The 18,237-nt window shown below is 50.3% G+C and overlaps 4 protein-coding genes across 12 annotated transcripts in view; 1 reads left to right on the forward strand and 3 right to left on the reverse strand.

The window, feature by feature from the left end:
* The first annotated feature begins 304 nt into the window (after positions 1 to 304).
* LOC125991373 (serine protease HTRA1B) lies at positions 305 to 4,019 on the forward strand. Of its 2 annotated transcripts, none has more exons than XM_049759236.2 (10): positions 305 to 837; positions 1,910 to 2,012; positions 2,079 to 2,193; positions 2,261 to 2,350; positions 2,475 to 2,669; positions 2,749 to 2,781; positions 2,849 to 2,963; positions 3,038 to 3,095; positions 3,461 to 3,556; positions 3,649 to 4,019. In XM_049759236.2, the coding sequence occupies exons 1-10, from the start codon at positions 387 to 389 to the stop codon at positions 3,815 to 3,817; spliced, it is 1,425 nt and encodes a 474-aa protein (XP_049615193.1). In that variant the 5' UTR covers positions 305 to 386; the 3' UTR covers positions 3,818 to 4,019. The 2 variants fall into 2 exon arrangements, with proteins under 2 accessions (XP_049615193.1, XP_049615194.1); XM_049759237.2 differs by having other exon boundaries at positions 1,913 to 2,012.
* c21h10orf88 (chromosome 21 C10orf88 homolog) lies at positions 4,005 to 7,051 on the reverse strand. Its single transcript, XM_049759241.1, has 8 exons — positions 6,743 to 7,051; positions 6,175 to 6,316; positions 5,787 to 5,993; positions 5,659 to 5,719; positions 5,355 to 5,549; positions 5,181 to 5,264; positions 4,931 to 5,106; positions 4,005 to 4,242 (listed from the first exon to the last, which is right to left on the reverse strand). Exons 1-8 carry the CDS (start codon positions 6,936 to 6,938, stop codon positions 4,011 to 4,013), a joined length of 1,293 nt encoding a protein of 430 aa, XP_049615198.1. The 5' UTR covers positions 6,939 to 7,051; the 3' UTR covers positions 4,005 to 4,010.
* Positions 7,052 to 7,364: 313 nt separating this feature from the next.
* Positions 7,365 to 14,421, reverse strand: LOC125991370 (disintegrin and metalloproteinase domain-containing protein 11). Of its 2 annotated transcripts, XM_049759234.1 has the most exons (27): positions 14,028 to 14,421; positions 13,652 to 13,788; positions 13,398 to 13,474; positions 13,173 to 13,239; positions 12,442 to 12,524; positions 12,308 to 12,365; positions 11,808 to 11,865; positions 11,439 to 11,524; positions 11,277 to 11,351; positions 11,112 to 11,183; positions 10,856 to 11,022; positions 10,709 to 10,793; positions 10,557 to 10,647; positions 10,366 to 10,417; positions 10,192 to 10,291; positions 10,000 to 10,071; positions 9,834 to 9,926; positions 9,670 to 9,750; positions 9,532 to 9,582; positions 9,395 to 9,458; positions 9,207 to 9,312; positions 9,020 to 9,139; positions 8,772 to 8,940; positions 8,585 to 8,699; positions 8,440 to 8,530; positions 8,290 to 8,307; positions 7,365 to 7,965 (listed from the first exon to the last, which is right to left on the reverse strand). In XM_049759234.1, the coding sequence occupies exons 1-27, from the start codon at positions 14,083 to 14,085 to the stop codon at positions 7,950 to 7,952; spliced, it is 2,262 nt and encodes a 753-aa protein (XP_049615191.1). In that variant the 5' UTR covers positions 14,086 to 14,421; the 3' UTR covers positions 7,365 to 7,949. The 2 variants fall into 2 exon arrangements, with proteins under 2 accessions (XP_049615191.1, XP_049615190.1); XM_049759233.1 differs by having other exon boundaries at positions 7,365 to 8,307.
* Positions 14,422 to 14,564: 143 nt separating this feature from the next.
* Positions 14,565 to 18,237, reverse strand: part of dbf4b (DBF4B-CDC7 kinase regulatory subunit) — a 52,525-nt gene continuing 48,852 nt past the window's right edge. For all 7 annotated transcript variants that reach the window (XM_049759231.2, XM_049759227.2, XM_049759228.2 and 4 more), the window contains 11 exons: positions 17,904 to 18,042; positions 17,658 to 17,837; positions 17,482 to 17,532; positions 17,344 to 17,413; positions 17,132 to 17,193; positions 16,993 to 17,032; positions 16,870 to 16,915; positions 16,656 to 16,784; positions 16,438 to 16,561; positions 16,243 to 16,376; positions 14,565 to 16,174 (listed from right to left, as the gene is read on the reverse strand). In XM_049759231.2, the coding sequence (XP_049615188.1) occupies positions 14,989 to 16,174; positions 16,243 to 16,376; positions 16,438 to 16,561; positions 16,656 to 16,784; positions 16,870 to 16,915; positions 16,993 to 17,032; positions 17,132 to 17,193; positions 17,344 to 17,413; positions 17,482 to 17,532; positions 17,658 to 17,837; positions 17,904 to 18,042 (2,161 nt within the window). In that variant the 3' untranslated portion in view covers positions 14,565 to 14,988. The remainder of the gene's footprint in view (positions 16,175 to 16,242; positions 16,377 to 16,437; positions 16,562 to 16,655; positions 16,785 to 16,869; positions 16,916 to 16,992; positions 17,033 to 17,131; positions 17,194 to 17,343; positions 17,414 to 17,481; positions 17,533 to 17,657; positions 17,838 to 17,903; positions 18,043 to 18,237) is intronic.

Raw genomic sequence — 18,237 nt, forward strand, 5'->3', positions numbered from 1 at the left:
CATTACGCAAATCCGCTTATACAAGTGCTTTGTGTCATGTGTTTTTAAGGAGAAAAACAGCACTCTAATGTTTCATGCAAAAAGTAAAGAAAAAAGAAAGAAGAAGAAAAAATCCACTAATTATTCACGGTGAAATATGGGTGAAGAAGTGGGGAAATACTGCCTCTGATTTTCACAGAAGAACAGGGCTTGTTCTCCACCCAAAAATATAATTTTTTTTATCACAAAGAAACAAAAATATGGTCCGCGTCTCCTCCCCGCCCGCTGACGTCACAGGCGCTGGCCAATCTTTTAAAAGCGCACCAAGTCAGCTCAGCTTCACTTGGCCGCCAGCTTTCCAAGCTTCAATTGTCAGGACTCGCTTATTTTCTGTTCTCTTTCCACGCATGATGATCGCGCTAGTGCTCGCGTGCGCGCTGCTCGCCTCCGCCAACGCCTCGTGGCGCTCAAAGCGCTCTGCCATCGGCTGCCCCGAGACGTGCGACCCGTCGCGATGCGCGCCCCCGCCCTCGCCCGCCAAGTGCCCGGCCGGGGTGGCGCTGGATGCATGCGACTGCTGCCGGGCGTGCGCGGCCGACGAGGGTGACCCGTGCGGCGAGGACGAGCGGCGCTGCGGCGACGGTTTGACGTGCACGACAAGCGACGGCGTGGCGGCCACGAGTACGGTTCGGCGCAGGGCCAGGGCGGGCGTGTGCGCGTGTGCCAACCCCGAGCCCGCCTGCGGCAGCGACGGCGTCACCTACGCCAACGTCTGCAAGCTCCGACGCGAAACCGTCCGCGCTCTCCAGGCCGGGCGGCCGCCCGTCATCCTTGTCCAGAGAGGCGCGTGCGGCCACGGTGAGTTGCAGTGGTCGTTGGAGCGGGTGTGGGCGCAAATTTGTGAAATAGGGTGTGTGAAATAGCCAGCTTGGCTGCAAAGTTGCTACAAAAGTGCTAAGTTGGCATCGGCTGTGCGCGTGCGTGTATACGCGCGCCCAGACTAAACTTGTTGTTTCCGCTTGGAATGTTCCACATTGTTGAAATGACATCCGGTCACCATGGCAACACACTATTGTCATTTTGCCATCTCGCAAGTAGTGACAAAGTCTCCAATTAAGCCAGCGGATTCAAACTGTGGTCGCCGAGGGTCTGCAAGCCGTAGCTGGCAGAAGCCCAAATTTCTTTGCAGTTAATCGCGTTGTGGTATTATTTCCGTTTCTATCGTTTCTATCCAGACTATACTACACTTCTGGTCTGAAGTTGGACTGAATCAGCCCCGTGAGCCACTTTTGACATTCCTGCATGAGAAAAGTCTTTTTCCTTCCAAAACTTTGAAGTGGATCCTGAAGGCCGCCGGCTGTTATGTCGACTCGCTCGACAGAACTTTGGAGCCTGGAATGAGGTCTGCGGCGCGTTTGTTGCCATGACTCACGGCCGGTAGACGATTGGTCGATCGCTCGAATGTGGGTCAGACGTTATTTAACCCAGATTTGAGCAATTTATTTTCTTTCCCGGTCCCTGTGCAGACAAGCCGGGATCCAGCGTCAACGCTTGCCCGGTGACTCAGAAATCTTTACCAGTTGAGGCTCGTCCGCCTCCAGATGGGATCAGATAAGATTGGATTGCGGTTCGTGGCTCATCGCCTTCGAATTGGCCCGCCGATGTGAAAAGAAGGCCCTGGATGAGATTAAAGTCGTTGCCAAGTGCACGTCCCCACCTGACCTCATTCTGGAACCGTGCCGTTTACCAGTCGGAGCACGCCCACCTTTCAGCTTAACAACCGATTAGGACTCGCTCAGCCATCAACGTTTGCTATCGGCGTTTGTCTTGTCTAACACTTGAATTAAGTCAAGCGTAGCGCTATGTTGACCTCTGAGTGCTCATCGGGTACCGGCGCCACAGTCCCTGACGTCTGACATCCTTTCTCCAGCAGGTCAGAAGAACCCCGACAGTCTTCGCTTCAGGTATAACTTCATCGCCGACGTGGTGGAGAAGATTGCGCCGGCTGTCGTCCACATCGAACTTTTCCGCAAGTATGAAGACCGAGTCGGGGTAGCTGGGCATCGGCATGCCATAACGATCCACCCCCTTGCTCACAGGATGGTTTATTCCAAGCGGGAAGTGGCTGTGGCCAGCGGCTCGGGTTTCGTCGTGTCTGAGGACGGCCTCATAGTCACCAATGCCCACGTGGTGGCCAATAAGCATCGAGCGAAGGTCCGCCGCAGCGGCCCCGAAGCCGAGGTTAAGGTCGGAGATGTGACGTCCGCCGTATTGCCCGCAGGTGGAGCTGAAGAGCGGCGCCACCTATGATGCCAAGATCTTGGACGTCGACGAGAAGGCCGACATCGCCCTCATCAAAATCAACGTGCCTGTGAGTTGGTTATAACTTCGACATGCAGCTACACAAATAAAAAAAAAAAAAAAAGCCAGAATCAAAATGAAGCTGAGGCAAAGGAGCCACACGGGGACCTGATGGGCCCAGTTTTACCTTTCAGACCAAGCTGCCGGTTCTGCTGCTGGGCCGATCGGCGGAGTTGCGCCCCGGCGAGTTTGTGGTGGCCATTGGTAGCCCCTTCTCGCTGCAGAACACCGTCACCACTGGCATTGTCAGCACCACGCAGCGACAAGGCAAGGAGCTGGGCCTCCACAACTCCGACATGGACTACATCCAGACCGACGCCATCATCAACGTGAGTGACTCCAAAAGACAAAACGGCAGCCCAAATCTACTTTGACCCGCTTTTTTGCGCTCCTCTTTTCCGGGGGCAGTACGGCAACTCGGGAGGGCCGCTTGTCAACCTGGTAAGTGCTCGTCCGCTCGCCAAGTCCTTTAGAAATGGGCCAGTGTGCGTACACGTGCGCCTTGCAGGACGGCGAGGTGATCGGCATCAACACGCTGAAGGTGACAGCGGGAATCTCCTTTGCCATCCCGTCTGACAAAATACGACAGTTCTTAGCAGAGTCGCACGAGCGCCAGGCCAAAGGTACGCCCAAGCACGCATGGACACGTTTGTTGTTCTGTTGCCATTGTTTTTTAATACGCTTCTTTTTGGTCAAGGGAGGAACAGCGGCAAGAAGAAGTACATCGGCATCAGGATGATGAGCCTCACACCAATGTGAGCGCACGTGCACATACACATTGTGACCCCATGGCGGCAGTGGGAGACGCCCCAGTGTTGTAAATGCCACAACGTGATCTATACTCTGATTCGCGCCGCTCTATTATTACCATGCCCGAGTGGCGCATAATGACAGAGCGCTGGAAACGTGGGACAAATGTGCTTGGGAACGCTGCAAGTGGTCATCGCATTGTCACCATCACGCCAAGAAAAACTTTGGGCCGCCCAGTAGGATTGGTGACCGATAGAAATAGAACAGAACGCTTCAAGCCTACTTCCATATTAACTTCCCACGGAAATCTTGAGCAAGAAACACAAAGGATCATTTCCTGTTGCAAAAAGTGACACATTTTTCTCCCCAGTCTGGCCAAGGAGCTGAAGGACAGACGGTCGGACTTCCCAGACGTCACCTCGGGCGCTTACGTCATCGAAGTCCTCCGCCGGACCCCCGCCGAGGCGTGAGTGTACCAACTTGATGGAAAATGACATAACACTCCGTCACGGGTCATCAAACTCACGGCGGCCCGATGGTGTGTTTTTTGCGAGCTAGCGCCGGTGTGCGGGAGAGCGACGTGATTATCAGCATCAACGGCGAACGCGTGACGTCGGCGAGCGACGTGAGCGCCGCCATCAGGCGCGACGACACACTACGGCTTGTGGTGAGGCGAGGCAACGAGGACGTCATTCTCTCAGTCGTGCCCGACGACGTCGAGCCGTGACGAGTCGCGGAACACCCGTCGAGGCTAAGGACGTCATGGACGGACCGACCCTCGAGACCACGCGTCGCAAGCAAAGACACCAAAGACGCACGTGCCACCAGTGGCCACTTGTGCTGGCTCAATGACTTGACTTGTGTTGGGGACTTGTTTTTACGTGTAGGACCATTTTTCAAGGATGAAAATACAATTATTTTTAACAGAATGTTGGTGGTGTTTTATTGCCTTTCTTTGTTGTCTGCATTGTTGTCTGCACCTGAGCCGCGGGTGGGTCGTCGGGCATGGGGGCCGCGGGCTTCCCCTGCTGGAGGGCGGTGAGGAGCACTCTGTCCAGCTTGTGCTCCAGAGCATCCAGTCGGCGGTCCACATGCTCCTTCAGACGCCGCTCCATTTCCTCAAGGCGGCGCTCCATGGACGCGTCTGCTGTCCTGAGGGACAAACAACAACGTTCTAGGGCTTGTAAAATAGTCTTTGCTGTGCTTTTATTATGATGCCTAAGCTCACGCTAGCCAACCACAACACGCCGATCTTTTAAGAAGCACTTGCCCAGTTCACTTGGTGACTTGGGAGAACATTTCTGGTTCCTGCCTTTAATGGCAAACTAAAAATAAAACATCAGCAGAAGCTGCGCTGACCGGCAAAACTCTGTCACTCGCTCACCGCCACAAAAACTTTTTGGAAAGCCTGGGACAGCTGTGGAAGATTAGATAATGTATGACAAAACCTCACGTCCGAAAAAACAAGAAAGCGTTGACATAAATGGGAAGACTTGAAGCAGATGTCGGAGTTGATGTTTCTCCAAAATGTTTTCGCTTGTGCAACATATGATCCCGCAAGGAGACTGTAGCGCCAAGCCCAAACAGATTAACACCATGAGCTCAGCACATGAAACACGCAAGAAAAGGGTTGAGCTTGGGAGAAGGGGGGGGGGGGGGGGGTCAAAGTTGTTACATAAGGGGACTACAAAAGTAGATTGAAAACAAATTTGTGTTTGGAAGCATCGTCCATTTTCGTCGCCTCACGTTTCCCACGAGGACAATAGTAGCGAACGCACGCCATGTATTTATTGCAATAGCGGTAACTTTAGCATGGATGTGCGTAAGTTGTGTAACCTACTGTGTGTTGTTGCGCTCCAGTTTGAGTGGTGTCAGCTGAGCGCAGAGCTCGCGTAGCAAGTCGGGCGAGACAGCGCCCGCACCGTTGTCCCGGCTGCCTGACAGGAAGCGGCGCGTCATCTGGGTCAGCCGGTCATCGGGCGCTGGAGGGGCGGGCCCTGGCGAGTCCGCTGGACCCTGTGTGTCAAAAACAAGTCCTTGTCAATCAAGGGCAGGTTCGTGCTATTCGTGCGCAGCGCGCTATACGCTACCTGTATGATCCCGACACACGGTGGGGTGGCCAAAGAGGTCAAGAGTCCCCCGCCCATCAGGAGCGGCAGAAAGCTGCTTTGGTTCTGAGGGCAAGCACCATGTGGTGAGCACAGTTGCATTTACGTTTGCTGCCATTCGTGGGCGTGTCGGTCATCTTGCGTGCGCTTGGCTACCTTCTGCTGGAAGTGCAGCATGTCCATGAGGTTCTGAGCCCCCGGCGAGAGGTCGCCGCCCATTCCGTTCACCAGACTCTGGACCTCCTGCAGGTCGATGGCGCCGGCGTTTCGGGGCGGGCTGGGCCGCAGAGGCCGGAGGGCCACCACCATGCCGCAGAGCAGCACGCTGCTTCGACCCGCCAGAGAGAGCAGCTGAGGGGGGAGGGATTTGATTTTTGTTTTCTTTCCACAGAGTCCTGACTCGGACGCGGTTGGTGGTGTGCCAGGAGATTTTGGAAACGGTACAAAAGTGAGTCATCACCTTCACATCACATGACGATGGCGTGTCGTCGAGGTCCAGCTGCTTCCTGTAGAAAGGTCCTCTGCCCACACACAACAACAAAAAGTCCAACACATGCCTTGGAAATCACGGGCGGGTGGCTTATTGACCTGTCGTCATCCTGGACGTGGTCTTGCTTCTGGCCCCGAACAGTGCCGCAGTATTCCCCCGTGGGCAGGTATACCTCCATGGTCCGTGCCTCGCTGATTATCGTCAGGCGGCCGATGGCGGCGACCCTGGCGAGGCCGCAGCTCAGCATCAGGACACAGGGTTCACTCGTGTTGTCATCCGCTCTCTCCAACAGGACACCGTCGCCCCTGAGACGCAGTTTAATAGATAAGCAACGGAAAAACATCACAGAAAAAAATCTTGCTATCTTCTTGGGTCTTGCACTGGCCCTTGGTGGCCAAACAACCGGAAGCGGAACATTACAAAAACAGATAAAAAATTGGCGGCTTATCGGTCTACTGGCGTTCTCAACCTAAGTGGCTTTCTTACCTGAGTGTCTGCATCAGCTTCTGTTCCTCTTCACTGCCATCATTATCCGGCACCATGGCGTCCACCGTAAACATCACGTTAGCCGGGCTGCGGCCTTCGTCCCGACACCGCCAGGCCGGTCCCATCTTCACGGCCACGTCCACTGTGGGGGATCGACAGGGATGCATATTGTTAGGATTTTAGCAATGTCAATACTCCTAATTGATGTCAATATTTATCACTGCTCTCATTGATTTGTCTACAAGTAATTTGACTGAAGATGTGAACAAGAAGATGAAAAATATTCATTTTTAACAACCATTTTATTGTTGCAAGGGCTAATAACAAGCAACATCATGTACCTTCAATGTAAGCTTTTAACAAGTCAACAACAAGTAAGTGACAGTGATGCTGTACATTTAAAATGAATGCTTTATGTATTGCTAGTCATCTTTGTTTTGTTTTCCCTCGTTTAGCGAGAATGGGCGTTCTTGCGTGCGGACTTCTGCGGTAGCTTTGCAGAAAAACAATACAACATAACATTAACGGCCAGGTATATTAGCGGATTTAACATAGCATGCCTCCTTACCGTGACTCGTTGTCAAAGCATGGTCACAAGAGCTGGAAGGAGCCGTTGAAGCTGTGGCATTAGCATTAGCCGCTCCATGTAAACAGTCAAACACGGGGCGGTCTTTTAGCTTTATCCCGTGAGCACACTCCAAGTGCGTCATAAGGTTGCTCGTGTTTCCCCCTTGGCAGCAACTACTTTCTGACAAATGGTGCATTGAGCAGATTTTTCAGTCACTTTTATGAAGTTAACCCAAACCTTTGAACGCTTTGCTCTCACAGCTGACATGTTTGTTGTGAGACGCGGTCGCAGGAGCACTACGTCATCAACGCATGCGTCATAACTAATTGACGGTCGCTAAATAAATGAGTGGTATAGTTTAGTATGCATACCTAACCAGAACCATTTCAAATAGCGGCAAAAGAAATACAATGTGCAATGTGAATCATGAGAAAGGGTGACAAATATTTCCTCGTGTGCCCACTTAGCTGACGAAAGGCCAAAAGGTCAGCAGGCGTCTTGCTTTACGTGACGCTTTGGTTCATCCAGGAAATTGTCGCTTTAGATTTCACGCCACAAACACACACACAAAAGAATGAACCCTTTTTTTGTCTGGAGCGAAAAAGGAAAAGTGTCACAACAGTTTGATTTTACGTTTTAATTTCTAAGATGAAAACAGAATAGCCTACAGCACGAGGAAAAAACCCGCCGGAATCCTGTTATTGGATACAAAACCTTAAAAACTAGCAGTTTCCGCTGAATAAAGACAATGCAGATGATCTTGATCAAGAACATGCTTTTGGGCTGTGAATAGCTGCAACTTTTTTATTCGATCAATGCAGCCTGCAATTGGGCCATTTTGAAACAGGCTGGACCCTTCGTGAGGAAGAGCACCTACTTTATCTATTGAAGTGGACAGTGGGGATATAAAGAAAATATCAGAGGAACAAAAAGGTTAAACACAGCTGAATGCGTATTACATATGCGAACAGGAGAGGCTAATGAGGCTTTTTTTTTTTTTTGCTACTATTGCCGTTAAATGCGCGTAGGGTGGAGCATCAACAGCAGCATGTCGGTCATGCCGAGCTCAGTGACATCACTTGAAAGAAGAAAAGAAGAGGGAGCGATGGCGGGACATGAGGGCTCCTGGAGCCCTTCAATAGGCGAGATGGTGCCTCAAAATGTTCCGCAAGCAGCGAGGGAAAGACATTTTTGTTTGGGATGTGGATCAAACTCCAGAAGATCTGAGTCGGTAGAGAGAGCAGAAGGAGATGTAAAAAGAAAAGAGAAGGATGGAGAAGCAGTTATCAGTAAGAAAACAAATAAATAAATACGACGGCTAAAATTGTGATTCATTGCTATGGAATGTTGTCAATGTTACAAGAATTGCAGCCCAGTCAAGTCCATCAGGTGAGCAAACTGATGTGTTATATAAAAGAAAAAAAAAAGCCCCCAAATACTTAACCCACAAATGCTCACTGAAAAAAAAAATCACCCACGATAATGAGTGTGCACATAATTTTATATGTATGTATTTTGAAGTTCAGGACTCAAAGGCCTGGTCGTACCTTCCTCTCCGGATGTTTCTGGATCCACAAGGATGCAGGCAAGAAGATGGAGAGAGCAAGAGAGAGAGAGACAGATGGGACAGTGAACGGTGAGGCTCAAAACTCTTTTGCATGAGATGCTTAGCAGCCCTGGTGCATGCGTGTACTTACTTGAATCCCCATCCAGTGCCTCCCAGGACGATGGCAGCCACCAGGATGGCACCGGCCACCGAGCCAATGATGATGTTGGTACCGCTCGGACCTGCAGAAATTCATCAGTGGAAAATATATGCGTACACAGCGCCACCACTTTTACCTTTATATTGCCCCAGGCCCTCGGCTGGCGTGGGAATGGGAATGGGGTCAAACACGCTGCAGTCTTTGCCAGTGTAGTCGCGATCGCAGATACACTTCAGCTCGTTGCTGCACGTCTGAAAAGGGTTCCAAAGGTCAAATGCGATCATTAACCCAGAATATAATAGGAGGGCGTGTGGCGGTCTTACGCCGTGATGGGAGCAGATGCGCGCCACGGACGAGCTGGGACACATGCTGAGATTGAAGGTGGTGACTGGGAGGCAGCGGCGCTCCAGGCACATCATGTCGGGCCCGCACGGTGTCCCGTCTTCCACGTAGCCCAAGTCCAAGCCGTCGTCCAGCACAGCGTGACCGCCCCTTTAAAAAAAACAAACAGTTTTTTGTTTTCATTCATCCACATAGAGGATGTGGAAAATAGAGAGAATTGAATGCTCACCTGCAGTCAAGGTATCTGTTGTGATGATAGATAGTCAAACCGGTGAGTTTGCCCTGCAGCTCGCCAAAGCTGGGCTTTTGGCTCACGTTGGTGCACAGCAGCAGACCGCATAGAACGTCCCTGAATCAAAAAAAAGGCATTTTGTTAGCCTCGCTGCTAAATGGATCTAATTCCCCGTCTCACTCACTGCTTGTTACAATGCAGCCATCCCCGGCCGCCGGGCTCAGGACCGCAGTTCCCTTTCTCTGTGCCCTCGGAATTGAGTTTTTCGTAGCAAAATCTGTCAGCGGCGCCTGAGGGTGGGGATCCAGCAAACGAGCGGGGGCGTCAATGGAAAATAACTTTTGTACAGCAGAGCCTTTGGCATAGCCTTACTGTAGCCCCACAGGCTCCTGCACTGGCTGTCTCTGGTCTTACAGCGGCCTCCGTAGCAGCGGCCCTGAGGAGGAGGAGGAGGGAGGGGTCAAGGGTCACAGTGGAGGAAAACAGACGTTGGGCCGGGGCGACCTTACCCGGCTGGCCTCGCATGTGTAGCCATCTAGTTTATGGACGTTGTGAGGGCACTACCGGGCACAAAACGTATCATGTGGATAGAAAAAGTCACAATAAATCATTTCGAATCCTTTTTTTCGAGACTTCAATTTTCATACCTGGCCGGAGTCCCCTACGCACGTTTCTGGGATGTCACAGTCGTTGACGGCCTCGCGACACGTCACGCCTCTCAGCTCGTACTGCCAAGACGATGGGGGGTAAAAAAAAAAAAAAAAAAAACGTGCCATATGACGGTTTAAAGAAAAACACGTCAATAACTAACCTTGCAGTCCTTGCAGCAGAGGCCGGTGCTGCACATGGCATTGTGGGTCAGTGTGCACTTCTTGCAGCAGTTTGCCCCGTTGCGGGTGCACTCCTAGCAGAAGAAACTTTGCCATATGTTTATGATTACAACACGCTCATGTAGATGGAAGGGAGAGAGGAGTTACCACGAGTGTGCCACAGTCGCACTCCTCACCCATCTCCACGTATCCGTTGCCGCACTCGGGCGGGTCCAGCAGCTGCAACGTTCAATGTCGGTTTTAGTCCCAAATCACGACAAGATGGCAACAAAACTATTAGTAATATATTGCTTTGGCGCCATCCTCTGGCTTCTATCAGCGATGATTTGACTCTTTCACCTTGCTGGGCTTGTTGAACAAGCAGCTGCCGCCGCCTTGCTGTAGAAAGCGGAGATATTCGTCCACGCTGCAGCGAGAGAACTTCCTGGGGAGGTAGTAGCTGAGCGATACAAACAAATAGACAACAGTTACGTTTGTTTGGCTGAAAAGATTATTTGGCTCATTTGGACTAACCCGGTGTCCTCCATGATGCATCCCAGCCACGGGTCTGGACACCTGCAGTCTCCTGGAAACAAATCAAAGCAACCGTGCTCAGAACAATGATAGAACAATATTTAGCTTGAGATGGAGTCAATTTGTAACAATTGAACGAAAAATACAAAAACATTCCCACTGGCTGTTCTTGACGAGTGAATTAAGCCAACCTGCAGCAGGTCTGTCCTTATTCCTCAGCATTCCGATGTTCTGGCCCAGGCTTTGGCACAGCGTGATGGCCACCGGGCCCACGGCGCCATACTGAGCAAACAAAGCATGTTAGCTGGGTGCTGGCGATGGCAAGATGCTATGAAGGCTTCACCTCATTGATGCCACCACCTCTGTTGAGCGAGCAGATTCCGCCGATGTAGGCGGCCTCGCTGCGGCTGCTCATGAACGTCCTCCCGCTGCGGGGAGAGTGAGGGACATGATGCTTTTGGACGACGGTTGGCCGAGTGTCAAAACTTACGAGAGGAGGTGCACGGCGTCGCAACGCTCGCGGATGCTGGCCTTGCGGTACTTCATGAAGTCGCGCAGGGTCAGCAGGGCGTCGTCGCCCACCGCGATGCGGTTTTCCGACGACCACGTTTCCATGGCGACCAGGACGATGCGCGTGTTGAGCTGATCCTTATAGATCTGCACAAGTGTGACGAGAGTCCTCAGTCTTTCGTTGTTTGCTGAATCACTTTTGCATACTATTAAAGAAAAAAAAAAAAAGAACTTGCCGCATCCGCCATGTTCACCACCGCTTTGGCAAAGTTCTTCGTGTGAGAGGTCGAGCGACGCTGCTGGACAAACTGAAGAGAAGAAACAGCGTGTCAAAAAAGTGCTGGAATTTCAAAATGTCTTTTTGTTTTTTTTCTAATAAAGGTAATTTTAGTTGGAGTCACCAGTTCATGGTCATTTACGACCATAAGTTCGATGTATTTGGTCTCGGTCTGCACTGTGCGTTGACCCCGGCGCACCTGCAGGGGACAAAGTCATTTGAAAGGTAGAAGATGCAATCTTTTAAGGTTTTACACTTGGAGACAAATAGAATAACAACAACTGACTTGTCGTTTTGATCGTCTCAAGCTGTTGGCAAGCCTCTTCCTCGCCTCCAGGGCAGACCAGTCGTCTCCATCCCGCCTCTTCCCGTCTGCAAACAAGATGGCAGGAGAGCAAGGGAAAAAAAAAAAGAGAGGGCTTAGTCATCAGACGGGTCGGGTATTTTTGGTACACGGAGTAATCAATAGCATAAGGGCCACGGAAGAAGACAAATGGAGGGGGCGGATAGAAATTGAAGATGTCCAATGTCAATGCAGTCTTTACCATGTAACGAGAATAAAATGATGCTGCCTTGAGATTCTTCCTAAAACCCTGACCAGCTTAATTTGTGGGGGGGAATAAGTGACTTCCACGTCGGCGAGTTGTAGCCCTACCTGGAGGTGGAAACGGGAGGAGGTCGATGCGAGGCATGCGATACACGACATGGTCTGCCTGCGGAGCAGAACAAAAAGAAAAGTTAGATTGGATTTGATGTAAATATCTCAAATGTTATAAAAGCTTGTGTGAGGAGAGCCCGGCTGATGCATAATGAATTAACGGATCACTCAGTGGGCGGTCATAATGCATGGCGCATTGGAGCCGGGGATGAATACTTTATGAAAATCTGACATATAAAGCCAAGGACACAACTATTAGTGGGGGGTGAAGGGCTGCTATTGATCCGCCTCCCTCGTCTGTGTAAGTGAGCTCCATTACCAAAGGAAAATTGAGCTCTTCCGCTCTGTCCTACCACTTTTCACTAGTGCACACGATTGCACCTCGCCAAAGTACCGCAGGGCACCTTACAAAGACACGCCTCAGTTTCCAGTGGAAAATTCCAACGACAACTTTGAATGACTGAGAGGTGTTGGATGCCAATTCCATCAAGATTCACCTCGCCACCGCTCGCCGGTTCGATCCCATAGGAGACGTTCCCGTCGGAGAACATCCCCCTTGGATGAGTGACACACAAAATGCAGAAGGGTTAGGTCACGGGACTGGATGATGGATGTGTGCAAACTTTCTCACCACAGGCCGCGACAGGTGGACACAGCCACCCAAGATCGGGGCAGCCCTCGCAAACGCCCGTGGTAGTAACAGTGTTCGCCTCCCTGGGAAAACAATCACCAAAGTCAAAAAATTGGAGGAATGCCATCAATTAAAATAAATCCGGGACTAACTTGGGACAAGTGGGTGGCTGGAGCACTTAGCCAGAGAGGGCTAATAAATAAACAGGGGGGGCGGGGGGTTAGTGAAATTGCTTGACGCAGCACTCCTCGTTGAACTTGGAGGAGGAGATGCACGTTCTTCATATAATGTACACCGGCCGGCAAGGGCAGAAAAATATTAAATTGTCATGCGCGGCGAGCCCTCACCAATCAGTCACAACACCTTGCCAGTGGAGAGGACGTGCATTTATTATTCCGTTTATTGCCCTAATCTTTCTTCATGATCATTCCACCATTTGAAATATTTTTTTATACACGCCGAAGCTCCTGCGTGTTTGGGTTTAACGCTGGGAAATAGAACCTATTTGAATTCCCCTCACGCCATTGCCGAATAGAGCCGCTGTGGCTTGCTGCTGAATACCATGACAACCGTCCACTGATTGGTCAGCTACACTGTGGCGGAGAAACACGCGTGCGGCGACAGCGGGAAGACGCGGCTATTGTTTAGTTCTGTTCCGGAAAAAGGACGGAGAATAGGTGTCGTCGGCTATTTAGCGCATCCTTCTTGATGTCCTCGGCGACAGCGGTTACCTTCATCTGCGACGGCTGCCCGTCCTCTTCAAAGTGTCTCTCCACATAGTCCGTCGACAGGAGGTGACTCGAGATGAGAGAAGGACAAAAACACCAGGGCCTCTTTCATTTGATTATCGGGTATCACTTAACACAGTGTTAGCACCAGTGTAAATAACGTCAATCGTGGACACAGGCCGTCACACCAAGGACACTCGGTCGAGTCGATGGAGTGACTTTACTTACTGGTTGAGTTCCAGGTCGAGGATAAACGAGCTGCCAAAGGCCTCCACCAGGAAGCTACTCTGGGCAAGATGCACGGGCTGGCAGGAGTGCGAGAGAAACAGCAACAAAATACAGGCGCTACAGAATATCTCTCAAATTAATCAAGTTATTTTGAAAAATCAACAGTTTGCAATTTTTTCTTATCATTGCAATTGTGATTTAATATGCAAGAATATGAAGGTCATGATGGCGGGATAGGTTTTTAAAGCACCCACCAGCGCCCTCGTCGAGGAGTTTTGGACGCGGGTGTCGAGGTGGCTGTGGAGCAGCTCGTCCTGGGAGTGGATCTGCAGCAGGAGCCTTTTGGGCTGCACCAGAACTTCAGTGGGGGGCTGCCAGCCCTCCCTCACACCTGCAAAGCGCATTAGTGTACTTTTTAAAAAATTTATAACAGTGACAAATTAAGAATCTATCTGCAGGATTACAAAATAAAATACAACTTCACAGCCTTGTGACAGTTTGCAATAGTTGCCTAAGAATAACAAATACTTATTCGATGCAACGGTTTTCAATCACAGGACCCGAAAGGAATCACATGGTAAAAAAAAAAAAAAAATCCCACTACAAATGCAACTCAAAAGCCACACTCACCCGACACGGAGCACCGCGCAAACACTGCGGCGAACAGCAGCCATCCGACAGGACGCATGATGCTCACATAGTCCCCGCTGGTGTCCTCCTCGGTGCAGGCGCCGTCAAGTGAGCAAGCAGGAGGCGTGCAACAGGAGCGCAGCACGGTGGTGGACGGCTGCCAACCCGAAACAACGCGGTTCCCGTGGACACCGTTTGAGCGCTCTCAAACCACGCGCTGGAACTCATAGAAGAAAAACTAAATAGTTATTTAATCTTCTTCCATACGTGTCTGTTCGTTTTGATGAGCGACAACGTGAGCGGAGGAAGTTACTTGCGGGACCAACTGGTGCAGTTTAGTATTTAAGCCCCTTGGGGGCAGTAGAGAGTCAATAACATGGCACATTAATAAAATGATCACATTGTTTTCATCCACATCTGCTGTGATGTTATATTAAGGCAAATAGGCATGTTTACATCAGCCTACCCCCAACCCCGAATGTTTCACTCTCCATTAAATCAGCCTTTAGATTGCAGGGAAATCATTTCAACACTCTGTCATCTGTTCTATTTTATTTTGTTTAAAAAATATATATTTAAAAGCACATGGAGTTTCACTTTACATTCAGCAAGAACATTTGGGCCCACCTACAAAGTGTTTTTTTTCCCTTCCCACGTTGATTCCATCCTGGAGGGAAGTGTGAGGGCTCCACTTTTCCCAGCACTTTGCATGTCTGACCATCTAGACAAGCTCAATTGGGATCTGCTCCAAAGCACTTAGACTAATTGAATAATGACTCTTTCAGGGAAAAAAAAGTGCGTGTTTCCAGACAGCTGCTCAGAGATTGATGTCAGCACAACAACATTGGGAGCAGTTTCGCGGATGACAAAAATAAACAGACAAACACGCAGCTGTAAACACATTTTACAAGACAATGCACGGGGTTCAATGAGTTCATAACAATGGTCCTTCAAAGTGCAGTCAGTGAAGTACCTCAACAATTTGCACCAGCGTCCTGGAGAAAGCCGAGGGTTCCCCCGCAGGGATGGCTGGCCGCAACGCGGTGTGCAGCCGTGACTCGTAGCTGCTGTCGCTCATCCACACGCACGGCCTGTGGATGAAGTCTGTGTCCGGCTCGCCCGCCGCCGCCGCGTCGCTCCGGCCCGACGGCGACCCGGTCTGCGCGGAGCCCAGGCTGGTCAGCAGCTCGCGGTCCCAGTCCGAGTCAGACGAGGCCGGGGAGAGGCGCGCTACGTTGGGGATCAGGGCTGGGTCTATACACACCGAAGTCGATTGTTGGAAGTCTTGGCTGGAGAAGCGTGACGGGATCTTTGGAGCAGGCGACCATCTTACTTCAACACTGTGACCCAACAATTTGAATGGAGAGAATTGGCTGTCTCTCGCAGGAGGACACATTAGAGAGCCTGCATTTGACTGTACCCCTTGAAGAGTCGTCCTCGCAGAAAAACACAGCTCAGCCTGCATAACGATGTGACCTTCCGATCGTGAAATGTCCTTTTCTTCCATCCTTTTCCTTTTCCTACAATCGCAGTCGCAGCTGGAATTGCGACGGCGTTTTCGGACGTTTGGAGTCGCCGGGTGAGATTGCTTAAAAGGGCATGGGGTTTCCTTCACTTCTGTATTGGACACTGCCACAGAAGGAAGCAAGGGGAAGAAGACAGGAAACGATTCAGACACACTTAGCGTTGTCTCCATTTCACATTGATAATCTCCATCGGAATTCTGAGGACTGAGGACGGGTGGTTCAGAGTATAAACTGCGGGTCTCCCTGTCCTCGGCGGAGAAGACTTGCGGGCTGAGGACCGGTGGCATGGCATACAGGTCAATAGACAAATCTTCTGTAGCAGGGCAGAGGGAGCGCGCTGGAGGAAAATGGACTTGTGGCGCCATGTCCAAAACAGCCAAGGGCACAGTTGCTGCGTGGGTGAGTTCGTCGGGTTCGGGGCACGGGAGCTCGGTGGACGTCGTGGCTGGAATCGGGATGGGATCCAGTTCCTCGGGTGATTTCACGGACTGAAGAGGAGAATTCTGAGCAGGTGCGGGGAAAGATGATTGTCCTTTCAAGGCTTGAATTTCATGCTCCAACTCGGCGTCAGTCAGAAGCTCAAGTTCACAATTGGCCGGGATGGACAGAGCAGTTGGTGGCCTAAAAACAAAAAAACAGGTGAACAAATGAGCAGCAATTTCTTTTAAGTGACCGTGAGCGCAGCACACCTATTGGGCACATCTTCAGCTTGCTCTGAAGGATGGAGGTCGAATGCGGGAAGCATTTTGCACACCAGCTGCTCCAAGACGTCATAATTGGAAGTCTCCGTGGCAAAGGCGCGATGCTGATCAGACTCCAAGTGCTGCAGGAAGACAAAAGTGAAAAGTTCCAAAGAAGTCACAGAATGAGGAGCATATTCTCACCTCAGGTAGGTTGGTGAAGGAGCGAAGGCAAGATTCACAGTAAGAGATGCTCTTTTTGCGCGGCGGCCAAGGCGACAGGGTTTGAGATTTCCCCTTACTACGGCTTTCCACTTTGCTCTTTGGCCTGATGGGGGAAGCGACGACCCAAGACACAACCATCAGTACATGTTGACGGCGGAATTCATGGAGAGGTAAGCGAGCCAATTTGCAGGAGCAACCTGGATGGATGGTCTCCTTGCGCCGTCTTCTCAAAACGAGGAGGGGGCGGCGACTCGAAGGGACTGAATCGGCCCAAGTAGTACAATGAGGGATAGCTCATCAACTGCATATTCAAGGGCTTGTACTTCCTGTTCACATCAAACAACGCCAATTATTATTAATATTATTATTAATTATGACCGTGTAGACTTTTTGTATCCACTGTACACTCACCTGCTGACATCTTCAATTTTGAGGTAAGGCAATCGGAGAGGCTTAGCTGTCAAACAGAAAACATATAACGTTCAAGCAGATGACATCTGACAGTATTACGACATTTAGCTCAACTAGACGAACCTTTGACAACATGACAAGACGACTGCTTGGTGGAAGTCCTCTGCGGAAAAGGCACACATGGAGTTGAGGTTCTGCCACTATTTTTCACTCTTAGTACCTAATTCCGTTTGAAGTTGCTCACATGATTTTCCTCTCTTACCTCTGCTCGGCTGGATTTCATGACACGCTCGCTGTTTAACTTCTTCAAGTAAATAAGAACATCTGCGATGACATTAAGGATTTTTGACATTTGGAGGCCTCAACCTGGAAGATGCCTAAGCACTAGCACTCGCAGGCGCCATCTGCTGGGCGCGGAGGTTCACTGCATCAAATTGCATTGCACTCATTTGGGGTGGCAAAAGGAAAGGATACCATCTACATGGACAATGTGAACGCCCCACGTACGGGCGTTAGTCAACACGCTGCTCGCCTGCAGCCGCTCCTTAAAAACAAAATTAAAATGAATTTCTGTTCAGGGGAAAAAAAAAAGTCTGCAGATGAGCGACTTACATTGTTGCGAATGGCTTTTTCAAGCAGGGCTTTTCCTCGGCTGCCGCAAGCCTGGAGGAGACAGTTGGAGAGTAAGAGTGGATCAAAATATTGACAGCGTACAGATTAACTGATACATGTGGCGAGTGGCCACATTTCTGTCAGGCGCATTAATAAATGATCCGCGTAATACGTACCACTGGCCGAGGAGTGGTCGGTCGCCGCTCACCGCCTTCAAGAACACTTTCTTGCTGCTTGACGGGCCGCCGAGGCTCATCGCTCCCCCTTTTGCATCCTGTGAGCTTTTTCTCCTCAGAGGCTTGTTGACTTCCCGTAACCACAAAACTAACGTCTCTGTGAAGGAAGCTCTCCACGCTCTTTGGAAAGAAGAAAAAGTTTTAGTCAGTTCCTGTGCGACTAACATAGAAAGGCACAAGACCTACCCCTCCGAGGAGTGATATGGCTTCCAAAAGCAGGGCTGCGGGACGTTTCTTCACATTGTCCAGATAGAAGGTTTTCCCTTGTAGCTTCTTATTTCCAGGATGAAGATCTCCTAACAATCCTGGCTGCAGCATGATATTCCTGTTGGTGCAGGGTTAACATAGAAAACGGTTCACATAACCAATAAGAAAACATGTTAAGTTAACAAGTATGATCTCATAGCATCAAAATAGCTGTTACATTTATTTTCAAACTTGTTTTGAGTGCATACGAGTGTGTTAGATATTAATGTTATGTTGTTTAAGACCAAATAAAAGTGATAAATGATTAAACAGC

Source organism: Syngnathus scovelli, chromosome 21 (genome assembly GCF_024217435.2).
Source record: "Syngnathus scovelli strain Florida chromosome 21, RoL_Ssco_1.2, whole genome shotgun sequence".
NCBI classification, from domain to species: domain Eukaryota; kingdom Metazoa; phylum Chordata; class Actinopteri; order Syngnathiformes; family Syngnathidae; genus Syngnathus; species Syngnathus scovelli.